This window comes from Lycium barbarum, chromosome 1 (assembly GCF_019175385.1).
Source record: "Lycium barbarum isolate Lr01 chromosome 1, ASM1917538v2, whole genome shotgun sequence".
In the NCBI taxonomy this organism is placed as follows: Eukaryota; Viridiplantae; Streptophyta; class Magnoliopsida; order Solanales; family Solanaceae; genus Lycium; species Lycium barbarum.
In genome coordinates this window covers 166,043,165-166,060,120 of record NC_083337.1, presented here as the reverse complement: position 1 = coordinate 166,060,120, position 16,956 = coordinate 166,043,165, and the positions used below count along the sequence as shown (strand labels likewise).

Below are 16,956 nucleotides of genomic sequence, written 5' to 3'. Positions count from 1 at the left end.
GGGTCCAGGGAAATAATTAGGAAAATTAAAGTGCGTAATCGTATAGTCACGGTTCATGATACTTAATTGACGTAAATTAATAATAGTATTTTCTATATATATATATATATATATATATATATATATATATAATGATGAGTTATTCGACTTGGGTAAACAACTTTTCCAAGTTTCAAGCAATATTTTAAATTAGTTTACTTGCTTTTCAAGCTAATTACTTGCTTTTCAATATTTTGATTCGCTTATATAGAAGTTCAACTTCTATATAAGTAATAATATTTTTAAAATAATAAAGTAATAATTTTTAGTTTACTATCTTTCATCAACATAAATATCGAACTACTATTTGACACTAAAACCTCTTTAATTTGATGTAAGAGCACCAAAAAAATGAACCGCGTTCCAATTTGGTTCTCACATCAACAATTCAATGAATTAACCCATAAAGAAACAACTGGCGGTGATTTTCCATCCACACAATTCTATCCAGTCCCATTTAAAGCTATACTGTTCAAAAAGAAAATCCCCCCAGAGTTCCTTTTCATGCAAGTAGGCATTAGCAATCACTCTCTCCTCGATCGAAATATCAACGTCAAACGAATAACTATCTAGTCAGCTTGCTTTGTAATCTTCCTCAAATATGGTGCCGTTTGGATATGATTTAAAATTATGAAATTAAATCATAAGATGAAATTATATTTAAATATATAATTTGAATTTCTTAAGTTATATTTTTTCTTATAGATATAAAAGCCCCACAAGTTGTGAAAATTATTAAATTTTTTTCAATTTTTATATAATCTTACAAAATAAGCAAGTCATAGTTCATAACAAAATTAATACGCTACTAGAAGGCCTTTCTAAAAAATCCGACATCAATTGATTAAAATTTAGTTCAATAAAAAAGAAAATTTAACATGAATAATAATGTAACTACTCTTTAATATAACCCTCTCACATGGTACGAGCATAAATAACGGTTGATAGAAGTTAATGAAATTAGTGGGAATAATTGTAAAAATATCTACAAACTAATGGTTTTTTTTTTTTACAAAAATATAAATTTATAAGTCAAGTTTTACAGTTAAAAATTTTGAAATCCCAAATCATGCCTTTTTAAATGATCGATTTGAGATTTCATCTCATGAGATGAAATTGCATGTCCAAACACTGATTTCATCTCATGACTTGAAATCATGACATGAAATCGCATGTTCAAATGCTTACTAAAACTTGGTCACCATCCATTCAGCATCAAAACTTTATTTCTTCCTTCCCTCTTGTATTTTAAGTTGACTGAATATAGAATCTTAGAAATTAAGGATTTTTTTTTGAATTTTTAATCTTAAATTAAAGATGAATTTAATATACTAAAATATTATTTAAATTTCAAAATCTTGGGGTGGTTTGGTTCATGGGAAATACCTCATGATTAAATTTGAGTCTAAAATTTATACTATATTTAGTTTAAGATATAATTAATTCCAAAATAAATTTATACTTTAAATTTGGTATTGTATTTTATTCTGCCTCAGAAGTGGTACAAGTTAATCCCAGAATTACAATCCTAGACCTATAATTTTGTTCGCGAACCAAATGACCTCTAAGTATATTATTTGAGATGGTGAAATTAAGTACATTAATTAAATATAAAAAGTAAACAGTTTTTAACTGACTAAAAAAGGCCACATATGTTAAAGTGAAGAGCGTAACAAGAAATGGTAAAATAGTTGGAGTCCCTCTATTATTAACTACAAATCAAGAGTTTAATTATTAAAAAAGCAAAATCGACAAGAAGGATTTTATAATATTTAGTGTACCTTGGATATGATGATATGAATGGTTTAATAAAAATTTAATTATCATAGACTTTACCGTTAGTTTATGCCTGCCGCGTTCTTCTTCCATCTCAGTCCGTAGTAAGTCAAACCTGCTCAGCCTTTACTTCTATAAATACTCTTATTTTTCGCACTCATATCCCCATCAAATTGAATTTTCTTAATTCCTCTTCTCTCCCCAAGTCTCTGTCTTTCTTTCAACTCTCCAAATATATACATTACTCAACTCTCTTTTTAATACAACTAAATAACGTAAAGGTACTTCCAAAGAAATGACTGGGTTTTTCTCTTCATCCAAAACTCCATCACCTCCACATAACTCTTCTCACAATAATTCTTCACCATCCCCATCTCATACTTTCTCTGAGACTTTAATGGAGGATACTTTAAATAACGCTGAGCCCATTATTACAAGATGGGAACTTGATGGCAACTCTTCTTGCATAGTATCAAATCTCTTCCAAGAGAGTAGAGCAGAGGTCAAGCAGTTTCTTGACACTGTAATTGACTTACAACACGCTATGCAATTTTTTGTTAAAGAAAATTCCAGCTCCCAATTGCTTGCACGAGCTCAACAACTCATGCAAATCGCCGTCAAAAGACTTCAGAAAGAGTTTTACACCATTTTATCAGGAAATCGATACTTCTTAGACTCAGAAAATGTCTCTAAAGAATCAACCCGGTCAAGCAGTTCAGATGAAGATGATAATGCTGAAATTGAAGCTCGTTTTAACGATGTTTCAATTACTGATGAAGGTGAAAAGGTCTCCATAGCTGTAGATCTGAAAGCTATTGCTGATTGTATGATTGAAGCTGGGTATGGAAAAGAATGCGCGAAGATTTACCAACTTAATCGAAAATCATTCATAGATGAAACATTAGATTACTTGGGGGTTGAAAATCTTTGCTCTTCAACGGTTCAAAAAATGGAATGGGAAATTCTTGAAAAGAAAATAAAAACATGGTTAAGCGCTGTTAAGGTTGCTGTTAGTACTCTTTTTTACGGTGAAAGAATTCTCTGTGACCAAGTGTTCTCTATCTCCGACAACATACGAGAATCTTGTTTCACAGAAATCGCTAAAGACAGTGCTTTAACGTTGTTCACTTTCCCAGAAATGGTGGCCAAATACAAGAAGCTTTCGTTAGAGAAAATGTTCCGTATTCTTGATCTCTACGACTCTATTTCTGAACTTATGAGTGAAATTGAAGTGATATTCGGGTTTGATTCTACATCAGTCGTCAAATCTCAGGCGTTGACCGGCATGGTCAAACTCAAAGAAGCAGCTCGTACCATGTTGTCGGAATTTGAAACAGCCATTAAGAAAGATACATCTAAAGTAGTGCCAGGTGGTGGAATTCATCCATTAACACGTTATGTTATGAATTATCTTATTTTTCTAAGTGATTACAGTGGGCCCATCTCCGACGTTGTCTCTGATTGGCCGGCAACAATAAAGTCACCGTTACCGGAATCTTATCTGTTAAGTCCAATCGCTGATGACGTGGACTCACCTTCCTGTGTCGTTTCCGTACGACTCGCATGGCTTATCCTTGTTCTTCTATGTAAACTTGATGGTAAAGCAGGGTTTTATAATGACGTGGCGTTATCTTATTTGTTCTTAGCGAACAATTTAAACTATGTTGTTTCGAAGGTAAGGGAATCTAGTTTGAAGCTCTTGTTAGCTTCGGACTGGATTCCGAACCACGAAGCTAAGGTAGAACAATACATGGGGAATTACGAGAGGGTCGGTTGGATCAAGGTGATGACGTCACTTCCGGAGGATTTAACGGCTGAGATTTCTTCAACGGAAGTGAATGAGTGTTTTTGTAAATTCAATTCGGGTTTTGAGGAGGCGTATAGGAAACAAAGTTCATGGATTATACCCGACCCGAAACTACGTGATGAAGTTAAAATTTCACTGGCGAAGAAGATTGTTTCGGCTTATCGACCATTTTACGAGAAGCATTGTGGTGGAGTGAAGTCAATTGTCAAATTTGTCCCTGATGATTTGCAAAATTACTTGTCTGATTTATTTTATGGAAATGGTTTTTCAGAAAATGGTAGTACGACATCGCATGGCTCAACTTCAACGCGGTCATCGCCATCACGGGGTTAAGTTTAATTTTAGTTTACTGGTTATTTGTTTCATGCCTTTTATTTGAACGGTAAGCCTCGGTTTGAAATTGAAGATAACTACATTAACAGCATGATTGAGCAAGGAAGAGCTAGATCGTTTCAGTGCCTCATTTGTCTTCGTGCATAACTAACTAATCCCGCAACTAAGATGGGGCATTTTATTAAAACAGACTTTTGAGTTACTTATTTAAGAATTTAGGACTCAAGTTTTAAAAATTAAGTAAAAGGGACTCTATCCCCCTAAGTTTTTTTAATTTACACAAAAATTCAAAAATAAAAGCACTTTTTACCAATAAAAAAAAAAACCTGTACGTTTTTCTCTTAAAAAATACGCAAGCAACTATTAGTTGCTTAAACAACTCCTTGTTGCTTATACAATAACCTTGTATCTTATTAAAACTAGGTAAACAACTAGTAGTTGTTTAAATAAATAAATGTTGCTTATAATAAACAACACGAAGTTGTTTAAGCAACTCATTATTGCTTATACATGAACTCAATTGGAAATTAATTGATTGATCACAAATGAAAATTAACTAATATAAAAACCTTGTTTCTTGTAAAAACTAGTCATTTGATGAGTGATTAAATTCAACTTATTAATTTTATCATCAATTAATTTACTATACTAATAGTTTAAACAAAAATTTACTGATCCAGTGATAATGGAATCAATGTTGTTTGATTATATGAATATTAGAACATCAACTTATTGACTTGATAACAATCAAGTGAATACGTTGATGTTCAAATATTCATATAATCAAACAACATTGATTCCATTATCATTAGATTAGTAAGTTATTGTTAAACTATTGGTAGAGTCAATCAATTTTGCAATCAATTGTGATATGACTAATAAGTTGGGTTTAATCACTCATTGGACGACTCGTTTGATATTTAATTGTTATCAAGTGAATACGTTGACGTTCAAATTTTCATATAATCAAACAACATTGATTCCATTATCACTAGATCAATAAGTTATTGTTAAACTATTAGTAGAGTCAATCAATTTTGCGATCAATTGTGATATTATTAATAAGTTGGGTTTAACCACTCATTGGACGACTCGTTTGACATTTAATTGTTATAAAGTGAATACGTTAATGTTCAAATATTTATATAATCAAACAACATTCATTCCATTATCACTAGATCAGTAAGTTATTGTTAAACTATTAGTAGAGTCAATCAATTTTGCAATCAATTATGATATTATTAATAAGTTGGGTTTAATAACTCATTGAACGACTCGTTTGATATTTAATTGTTATCAAGTCAATAAGTTGATGTTCTAATATTCATATAATCAAATAACATTGATTCCATTATCACTGGATCAGTAAATTTTTGTTTAAACTATTAGTATAGTCAATTAATTGATGATAAAATTAATAAGTTGGATTTAATCACTCATCAAATGACTAGCTTTTACAAGAAACAAGGTTTTTATATTAGTTAATTTTCATTTGTGATCAATCAATTAATTTCCAATTGAGTTCATGTATAAGCAATAATGAGTTGCTTAAACAACCTTTATTTATTTAAACAACTACTAGTTGTTTACCTAGTTTTAATGAGATACAAGGTTATTGTATAAGCAACAAGGAGTTGTTTAAGCAACCAATAGTTGCTTGCGTATTTTTTAAGAGAAAAACGTACATTTTTTTTTTTTTGATAAAAAGTGCTTTTATTTTTGGATTTTTGTGTAAATTAAAAAAACTTAAGAGTTTTTGTGTAAATTAAAAAATAATTAACAACCCCTAATTAAATGTTTATAACAAAAGAAAAAAAAAAGAAATAGAAATCCCCTATTCTTCTTTCACTCTCAAACATTCCTTTTAGCTCATTTTCCCAACTAAGATAAGCACAAAAATGAAAGATTCTAAAGTTCAGATACACTCTATGTCAAGTTCATTGCCACTGATGTAGAAAACGCGTTTCAACATTAAAAGCATGAAAAATTATAACAAACATATGATAAGAACTTAGGACGGAGTAGAGCGCCGTATGATTTATGATTGCTAAAAGTCAAATTAGTATGCTACAATTCAAATTATTTATTCTTGTAACCTGGTGTTGCCCCTGAAGCAACGTTACTCTTGTCTACTATAGTTTGATTTGAATGTTTTCTCGTGGCTATTATTTTGTCTACTGTAGTTTGATTTAAAAGTCACCAATTTGGTGCCCGCAGTAAAGGTAGGCAACTTGGTTCTTTACGACAAGACAAGAATACTAATGCTATATGTTGTTTGTTTGGATGAATTCTAGACCATTCAAAATCAAAAGCGACAAATAAGAAAGTAAAATACCATTTTTTTGCACGGATTGCCCTTCTTTTTGGGTGGTCTTTAAATTTTGCCCCTCATATTTGTGTTCTTTAAGTTTTGTCCTTCGCTTGGATACAATGAAGTTTTGGGTTCAAACCCCCGCTCATGCATAAAATAAAAAAATAATTTCGCAAGGCAAGGCTGGGGGGAGTGTATGCCGGATCCGACATACAATCCTTAAGGAAAAACTAAAGTTATGCCGGAGGGGGCAGACTTTGCCTTGAGACATATTTTTTTTTTTTTTACTTTTATGCCTTAAGGAAAAGTTCCACCTTATGGGGCATACTTTTAGTTATATTTTATGGGGCACACTTTTAGTTAAGGCATAGCCTTAACTAAAAGTATGTCCCATAAGGCGGAACTTTTCCTTAAAGCATAATTAAAAGTTTGCCTTGAAAAGTAAAAAAAAATAAAAATATATGTCTCAAGGCAAAGTCTGCCCCCTCCGGCATAACTTTAGTTTTTCCTTAAGGATTTTATATCGGATCCGGCATACACTCCCTCCAGCCCTGCCTTGCGAAATTATTTTTTTATTTTATGCCTGAGCGGGGGTTCGAACCCAGAACCTCAGGTATCCAAGCTAAGAGCAAAACTTAAAGACCACAAATATGAGGGGCAAAATTTAAAGACCGTAAATATGAGAGGGAAAATTTAAAGACCACCCCAAAAGAAGGGCAATTCTGCCCGTAAAATACGACTCACATTTAGCTTTGAAAGGGCTTGGAACGAAATTGCCCGTAAAATACGACTCACATTTGGCTTTAAAAGGGCTTGGAACGAAATTGCATCGTACATACACGTAGGTCAAATTAACGCTACTATCCTTGAAGTTTCAGTTGTCCATCAAAACTTGATAATAATTCAATTACGGAACGACAACAGTTGTGACCATCATCACATGCAAATATTGAATGCTAATTTACTTGATTGATTCAACCACTCAATTAGGGTGAAAAAATTAGCTCATAAAAATATAATTTGTCCAATCTATTTAAGTTCGGGCCGGTTAAGCCGACCCATTTTTGTCCCGCCTAATTCAACACATCTTAAAATTGGGCTGATATGGTCCAAATTAACCAATGAGAAACTTTATCAAAATTTTTAATGTTTTTTTTTATTTAATATGCAAAAAATTATTAAGTAATTATTAAATTATAAAAAACAAACAAATAAATTTAAAAATTGGTAAGAGTAGGGTGGATTGGCCTATAATCCATTGTTTAGCCACTTTGTCCCTGCAATTTCAGTCCAATTAATCTTTGGACGGATTAACGATCTACTCCTTTATTAATTCGGCCACAACCCGTCCATTTGATACCCAAAAATCAACAAACAACATCTCAAGCTAAAAAAGCAACACAAGTTATATGATTTTTTATATTAATTTCACTTTATATCTTACATACCTTTTCAGTACTAAATATTTAAAGCTAATAGAATTATTCGACCCGTCCATTTGATACCCAAAAACCAACAAACATCTCAAGCTAATAAAGTAACATAAGTTATACGATTTTTTATATTAATTTCACTTTATATCTTACATACCTTTTCAGTATTAAATATTTAAAGCTAATAGAATTCCTCGACCATTTTTATGAGAATATGAAGTATTTTGGCGGTGCATGACGAGCAGTATTTTCAATTCAATACTTCGCGAATAGTCAAAGTATCCTATTTGAGAATTGATGTAGAAGAAAGAATAGGATGAATGAAGAATAAAACCCGTTTTTTTTTTTTTTTCTTCTTTTCGATACATTGGAGAAACTAAAGAAATCACTTAGTATGTTCATGAGCAACATGACTTAGTCCTTCGTTCGCAACAAAATTTGTGCACTTGTTTGCCTCCGCCCAGATTTGCGTGATAGTAGTAGTGCTGTTCACTTCCAACAGATATTACATTCTTCAATAATGACCCTAAGAGAATGAAATTGTACATCATCTTATAATTACACGATCATCACAAATAAGACCCACTCGTCTAATATTCTGATCTTGGGCCTGTATGCAGCACGTATACATGCTTACTTGGGCTTGTTATCTCGAGCTCGTAGCTTTCATTGGGCTTGGAGTTGGACATTTAGATGGATTAGGACTAGAAGATATGGAAACATGCATTGGACTCAGCCCAGGACCATCACTATTAAGACTGTCCAATACACACTGTCCACTACTGGAAAATTTTGATGGGCAAAAAACATATATGTACATAGTAAGATGATATATTTACAGAACATGACGATATTTTTCAGTTTACAAAATATATCAATAGACTTGTTACAAAATCTATACTAATTAGGTAAATTAAAAAGAAGCAAATAAAACACATTAAATAAGGTAAGGAAATCGTTTTTCTTATTTTATCCTCTTTTCTCTCTCCATTCAAAATTTAGAGATATAGTTTCCTGATTTTCTCCAACTTTTGCTTCCTTATTTCATCTACTTTTCTCTCCCCATTCAAAATTAAGAGATATTATTACCTAATTTTCTCTAACTTTTACTCAAAAAGTCCATTATAATCGGTAATTTTTATGTAAAAAGTTCATACACCAAAAAACATATGTGTTTAATTTTCGTATGAAATATGTATAACTGTATAGATTCTTATAATTTTTATATATGAAATATGTATAAAAATTGTAGGTGTATTTTGATTATTATAAAGTACATATAAATTGTATAAAATCTACTCAAAGTATGTATAAATTTTGAGAAAAATATGTATAATAAACTTGTAATTGATACAAACCAAATTCCATACAAAGTTCATACACTAGAAATAAATATATATTAATTTTTGTATGCAATATCTATAAATGTATAAATTCGTTATAATTTCTACGAATGAAATATGTATAAAAGTTGTATGTACATTGTGACTATGATAAAGTACATATAAATTGTATAAAATCTGATCAAAGTATGCATAGATTATGAGAAAGTATATATGTATAATAAGTTTTCTAATTGATACAAACCAAATTCCATCCACATTTCATACACATGTCAGTTTTCAACATTTTTAAAACTAATTGATATCGAATTTGTTCGAATTTCATACACATTGTGCCGCATATATCTAAAAAATGACATATAGCAAACTCCATACACATTTCATACATATATTAGTTTTCAACATTTTTTAAAACTACAGTTTATATAATTTATACAGATTTTCAAAACACACAATGATCATAAATCAATTTTTATATACAATTAATACACAAGTTAGTAATCAAAAATACTTTGTAATATTGGTTTGAAAATTTATACTAGGAGAGAAGATGGATTTTAGGTATGAAAATGGTGCCTATCATAGAGGGAGAGAGAGAGAAAAAATATATTTTTAAAAAGAAGAAGAAGTTGAATGGTAACTATCCTATAATTAAGTCCACATTTAAAATCAGTTTTTCTTTTTTAAATAAAGCCTCAAATCGTGGGTATCTCATTAAGCCCAAATCTGGTATACTTATTGATATGTTTTGTAAATAAGAAAAAGTATCTTTATGTTTTGTAATATAGAGTCTTAAATAGGTATTATTAGGTCATTGGCCGTCAAACGCCTTGGTCTTAATTTTTGTCTCTCATATTTGTGGTTTTTATTTGTCCCTTTTACTCATTTAATGAAAATATCTAGACCTACCTCGCTCGGCATATGTTCTGTAACATTTATCTTTAGAAGCTGAATTCTTACTTCACTCGGCATAAGTCCTGTGCATGTAGAGTTTGAAAGTTTTGTTGTGCTCGGCATAACTTTGTGATATAATCTAAACTATGCCGAGTGAAATCTAAAGTTATGTCACTCGAAAAGTGTTAAAGAACGAAACTTAATGACCACAAATTTGAGGGATAAAAATTAAAGACCACCCGAAATAGGAGCATTTGTGCGAATGACCCTATATTAGAGACTTGAAAGCGATCAGTGAACCATACAACCCGAGTTGTTCTAATTGGGTTATAATTCTAGCTAAAATTTTCTAGTCTAGTTGCTTTTAGAGGGTCCACGCATTCTTTAGCTTACACAATTGATTTGACTGTTGGTTCACGTACGTGTCTTGATCTTTTTTTCTTCCAGGTTTAAACACATCAGTTAGAACTGAAAGCTAAATATATATCTGCATACTCTCCTTTTCTTTATGTCAATCAACTATAATAATAGTGATGCAACTATAGAAGCTTCTGCTTGATTAGAGAGACAGATTCAGAATTAAAATTTTATGAGTTTAATATTTGAATTTTAAGCATTGAACTACTTTTCTTTTTTGAGTTATGAGGTCAAACATTCTATTTGTTGCAAGTTAATGAATTTTTACACAAATTATCTTCCTAATTGAAAGTATAGAGTTCAGCTGAACCCGCAGTCACACAGCAGCATCCACCCCTACTTGAGCTAATTTATCGTGAAGATGTTGAGTGATTTACTGGAATGGCTTTGGATGGATGATCTTGAACTTTTAATCTCACTTTACCTATGTGCAAACTTTCAAGGTCAACAAGTTTTGCCTTTGGTCGTAAAGGTTTGCTCATGGAAAAAACGGGGATCGAATGTTCAAGATTACCCATTTTCAGGGTCATTGGATGTAATTATATTTGTCCAAACTCCTAAAAATTGTTTGCTTTGAGAAACGCTTTTGTTAGAATAATTTTTTCAAAAAAGTATTTTCCGGAATGTTACCGTTAGTATTTCAGAAACATGTTAGTAAAGAAGGTTAGAAAGAGAGCGGAGGGTGAGGGGATGTTAATCATTCATAGTTGAAAGGAAAATTTAATTTTTAAAGCAGAATTAAAGGATATAAATAAGTTTTGCACATTTGTATTTCTAATGAAGTTGCAAAATATGCGCGCATTCATTTTTTAACCCAAAAGTCATTTACTTCAGCCATTGTCCAGTGTATTACTTAGTATCTTTTTTGCTAATACTTCTTTAAAACCTTACTTATTTTTGTACTTTTATGTGGTTGTTTTATTGGATGTCTTATGTTATAGAATTGTTTTTGGACATACTTGGTTACAAGGCACAAGGTCAATGAGCATCTGATATCTGAATCAGCAGCTACGCACAAATACACGTTATTGTGAACATATAAATGATTCAGATTCAAAAATTATTTGCCAGGTATATGGATTTAATATATATTGGTCATGGTTGTTACTTGTTAGTTTCAGCCGTTTGAGAACGAAATAAAATTATACCTCTTTTTAATTTCTTAATTCCATTGTTGTACTATATATGCTTGTTTAGGATAAAGAGGAATCAGACTCTTATAATCTAATAATTATATTTAATTGTTTTATTTGAAGGTTTTCAGTAATTGTCGGGTGATTTATTCTAATTGCTGTGCTAATCATGTTACTTATTTAGAACAGTGATGCTCATCCTTCTTATCTTCATTCTTTTCCTCAGACATTTTCTAAAACACAATTCCATTGACACTCTTCAGTAGGTGCACCGTTTTGCCAAAAGAAAGATCAGTTTATATGTAAAATATATATTTTTAAAAATAAATCTTTATATATATACACTGCGTCGAGATGACTACGCGCTACATTTCATACCGAAATTACTTATAACCCAAAATTATGATAATAGAGACCCAAGGACATCGCTAATGCCGCAAGGCAATCGGAAAATTACATAAAATTATTTCTTATGTATTATATATAAATATTGAATCTTCTTAGTGAAAGTTTTGCAAATTACTTATGCAAACTTATGCGTAAGCCATTGCTAATACATGTTCCCCTACGTGGGTTTCTAGATGATCTAAAGGAGATTTCAGAGAATTGTCTGTATGCTAATAAATCTGAAATCATAGAATAAGAATCCATATTCCAATTAATGAATAATACATTAGGTGATGGGATTAATTCTCGTCCACTTTCGTCTAATTTCAAAATGAAAAGGGGTGGATTACAGAATGCCCACATGCATCTAACTTTAAAGTTTGATTCTGTGGGGTATTCCTATTTTTGCATCCCACTTTAATTTGCCCTACCAAAGTCTTCATCACTAAGCAAAACAAACATTTTCTTGATTTTGATGTTCCCAAAATTATGGCTTGATTTGAACGCTCATCGCCATTTTCTTGCTTTGATGTCCCCAAAATCAATATTAATTTCTTTAGGCCCTTTTTATTCTTTTTTATGAAGGAATTTTTATTAAATTTTTGTTTCAATTCAATGAATTAAATATAGAGTAAAAGTAGTTATGAATGAATACAACCGAATTGAATATAACTGAACTGAATACAATGAATTGAATACAACCAAATTGATATAGTGGAATACACTCTATGAATTAGTAGCTACGAGCCTTAATTAGCTCAACCATAGCTATGACTTGTTAGGAGCATCCAAATTATCGTTGTTTATGTAATTATAGCTCGTCAATAATTAACAGTAGCACTTAACCACTAATAAATGAAAGAAATAGCGTGTACTTCTTCAACTTTACTAAGTATTTTATATCAATTTTAGTACTATGTGAGGCTTTTATTCGGAAATTTTCAATTTATTAGATTATTAGCGACTAAAAAGATAATTGATATATTTTCTTAATACAAATAATGCATCTTATTGATTGAAACCGTTGTCTATCCAAGTTCCATAACAAAAACAAATTAATGAGATTTGAGATGGATTCGGTCGGTAAACATAATTTAGGATGTTTCTCTGCATGAAGTCTACTAGATAAAAATAATCTAAAATAATTGAATAAATAAACACCAAGTTATATACTTTGGACATGATTGGGATGATGAAATTCGTATTATCAGTGAATATCAATCAAAAATGATAACTGAGTTACTCGAGAAAAACTTAATAAAGCTCATAATCTTGCACTACCCTCACGAAGCAGTTTTTATATTTTTAGCCGTTATTAGACTATCGAAAAATTGATTACTTTTGCCAAGATTGATCTGTAAATAACGCAAGAAAAAGTTAAAAGAAGAACTCATGGTTTTTCTAGTTTCTAATATTTTTGGAATCGCCATGTCTACACATTATACGACCTTTTTTTGGGGGTTCACCTTGTGTCCCGTACTTGTTTTGGGCCTCAAACTAATCTACATTTGCACTGTATAAGGGCCTATTGAAGGGGAAATTGCTCTCTCCAGAATTTTTTCCATTCACATGGTTAACCTGATCCTTAGTGGCCTGTGGTGCACATTATACGACATACTTACACAAGCATTCATGTTAAAATAACAAGTTTAGTTGAGGTTCTAAAATAAAGGGAAATTCTGTACTATAGAAAATTATAACTAAGGGAATCCACGTAATTAAACACATTTTTAGTTTTGATTCTCCTCAATATACAAAGTTAAAACCATCACCATCATCTTCATCATAACCAACTTTACAAAAGTGGAATCTTTTTGGTTCTTTTTTGGAGTTTAAGAGCTCTGTCTGTGATTGACATATATTATATTTACATACATGTGTATGTCAAGTTTGTGTGTTGCATTTGCATACATGTGCCTCTTTTGTTCCCTTCTCTTAACCTTCTACTATTTCTTCCTTTTTTTCTCAACTTGTTCAAATTTATATCAGCCAAAAAAACTGTAGAGCTTTTTTGTTTGTTTGTTTGTTTACCATCTCTAAGAACCAATAAAACAGGTTGTTTTCATCACATACTAGTGGCTTCTCAGATTTTTAATGACAAATTAGAGCAAAGATATTGTAGTCACTTCATATACAGGTATGTTATTGTCTTTTGCTTTATCTAAATGGCAATCTTTTTAGGGGTAAAGCATTAAAGAGGAAGGATAAGACAATTGGAATAATTAGCTATATAGTGCAAAACTAAAAGATAGCAGATTTTCAGTTTCCTCTTATGGTGGCTACTGTATAATGAATGATCTCCTTAGTATAGAAAAAACATAGTTTAGATTTTTTTCTCAGCTAATTCTTACTTTTCCTTCTCGCTACTGTAAAAGTGTTGAGTTCTTTTTTTACACTGGCGCAGATGATTTCCCCTAACGCACTAATTCTTTCAGGTACAGGCACCATTCGCCTGAATTTCTTGAAAGACGACATCTATATAAGTAGTATTCAAGAAAAGGTAGCAGGGCATTGATATCTACCAAAACCTGAACTGGAAGGTGGGAATGAAATTCAAGTTTATATCTTTTGAAGAATCCAGCAGTGTGTTTCAGAATCTTTCTTGGTGTTGAAAGATGTTATTGCTGATTTGGTATTTGAGGGAAAAAAGAAGAGGCTTTTGGTTAAAGATTAGCATTAAGTGAAAAAGTTATTTTTTTGGAGCAATTGAGTAAGATGGAGGCATCCATGCCCCCGAAGACGATGAAGAAACAACTAACAGGGAAACGCGAGGACACTGTCTTGCATTCACTGGCTAGAGCTGGAAATCTAGTTGAAATAAGAGAGATTATCGATAACAAAGGGGAGGAAGCATTGAGAGAGATGTTGATAAAGCAAAATTCGGCTGGAGAGACCCCTTTGTATGTTGCAGCAGAATATGGTTATTATGAGTTTGTTAAAGAGATGATTAAGTACTATGATCTTGTTGCTGCTGGAATCAAAGCTAGGAATGGATTTGATGCGTTGCACATTGCTGCTAAACAAGGGGATTTAGGTATGTTGATGGTAGTGTAAACATCTCCATTTGCTCTACTCTCTAGACTCTGGTTATGGTTTAATGGTTACTTTAGATGAATTTTTTGTTTTGCTAATGTTGCAGATGTGGTGAAGGTACTAATGCTAGCACATCCCGAGCTCTCAATGACTGTTGATGTTGCAAATACAACAGCTTTGCATAGTGCAGCAAACCAAGGGCATATTCAGGTGGTGAATTATCTATTAGAAGCAGAGAGTAGTTTGGCAACTATTGCTAGAAGTAATGGGAAAACAGCCCTTCATTCTGCCGCCAGAAATGGACATGTGCAAGTAGTAAAGGCCCTTTTGAATAAGGAACCAGGTATTGCGAACCGGATGGATAAAAAAGGGCAGACTGCACTTCACATGGCCGTCAAAGGACAAAATCTTGAGGTTGTAAAGGAGTTGATTAGAAAAGATGCAAACTTGATAAATAGCTTTGACACGAAGGGAAATACAGCATTGCACATTGCAGCCCGGAAAGGAAGGGCTCAGGTATGCTGCTAGGTTTTCTTGTTCAGATTCTATGGAGTTTGTTTATTGACTTTGTATCTCACTTCATATACTGATAGGGTAGACCTTTTTACACTATACTGGTCGTGTAGAAAATATAACTATGATAACCATCCAAAAAAACTGAGATTTGTAAGGCAAAAAATAAGACGCTAAGATACACTGTAAGTTGTAAAACAACATTATGGTTGGTAGGATGGGATAGCTAATCCCGCAATTTTAGTAGAAATGGTGGGGTAAAACAATCCCGCATTTTATCCCAGGATTATTATATCCCACCAACCAAACGACCCCTTACTGTATGTAGGTGACAAAATTAGCTTGAAAACATGACCTGCCCAACCAGCCAAGTTTGGGTTGTAAATGGTTAGACCATGGTTCTGAAATCATCTCATATTTGCTTTGACATATGCAGATTGTTAAGTTGCTGCTTGGGCAGAACCAGACGGATACTAAAGCTGTCAATAGATCAAAGGAAACAGCCCTGGACACTGCAGAAAAAATGGGACAGGTCAATATTGCAGCCATCCTACAGGAAGCCGGTGTACAAAGCGCCCGAGCCATCAAGCCCCAGACTACAAATCCAAGAAGAGAGTTGAAACAAACAGTTAGTGACATAAAACACGAAGTGCACTATCAAATGGAACATACGCGACAGACAAGAAAACGCATACATGGCATTGCCAAACGCATTGACAAAATGCACGCTGAAGGCCTTAACAATGCCATCAATTCCACCACTGTCGTAGCTGTGCTCATCGCAACAGTTGCTTTTGCAGCGATTTTCTCTGTTCCAGGCCAGTATATCGAGTATCCAGAAGATGTCCCTCCAGGCCATTCACTTGGAGAAGCAAATATAGCTCCAAGTCCCTCATTCCTAATTTTCTTCGTATTCGACTCTGTTGCCCTTTTTATCTCTCTTGCAGTTGTTATTGTTCAGACATCTATCGTGGTGACCGAAAGCAAAGCAAAGAAGCAAATGATGGCAATCATAAACAAGCTTATGTGGTTAGCATGTGTGATGATTTCAGTGTCTTTTTTGGCACTGTCTTATGTTGTGGTTGGCAAAAATGAGAAGTGGCTGGCTATTGTAGTGACTATTATAGGAACAGTTATATTAGTTACAACACTAGGTACCATGTGTTATTGGGTCATAATGCATAGGATAGAATCCTCGAACAAGAGGAACATCCGGAAGAACTCTATGGCCAGCAGGTCCTTATCTCGGTCAGCGTCAGTTGTCTCTGATTCAGATGTTCTAAACAATGAATACAAGAAAATGTATGCTATATAAAATAACTAACAAAAATAGCATCCTTGTAAATCCTACACCAAATTGTATTTTTTTTTTTATCTTGTGGGATAATAGATCCTTGGCTTTACCTTCATGTGCATACTCTTGAATTAAAGGTAATTGCTCTACATCATGAAAGTTCTGGTCAATCTTTCTTCACTAAGGTGACAGCCACCAGGTGATTATAATTGTTCACTTCTGGATTCGATCTGGGTCCTAGCA

General features: G+C 32.5%; 2 protein-coding genes across 2 annotated transcripts; both read left to right on the top strand.

Annotated features, from left to right (window-relative positions):
* The first annotated feature begins 1,973 nt into the window (after positions 1-1,973).
* LOC132605372 (exocyst complex component EXO70H1-like) lies at positions 1,974-4,083 on the top strand. The gene has a single exon (XM_060318542.1). It carries the CDS (start codon positions 2,111-2,113, stop codon positions 3,953-3,955), a length of 1,845 nt encoding a protein of 614 aa, XP_060174525.1. The 5' UTR covers positions 1,974-2,110; the 3' UTR covers positions 3,956-4,083.
* A 9,605-nt stretch (positions 4,084-13,688) lies between these two features.
* LOC132605359 (ankyrin repeat-containing protein At5g02620) lies at positions 13,689-16,828 on the top strand. The gene is made up of 4 exons (XM_060318534.1): positions 13,689-14,010; positions 14,309-14,907; positions 15,013-15,422; positions 15,856-16,828. Exons 2-4 carry the CDS (start codon positions 14,589-14,591, stop codon positions 16,732-16,734), a joined length of 1,608 nt encoding a protein of 535 aa, XP_060174517.1. The 5' UTR covers positions 13,689-14,010; positions 14,309-14,588; the 3' UTR covers positions 16,735-16,828.
* The last annotated feature ends 128 nt before the right edge of the window (positions 16,829-16,956 follow it).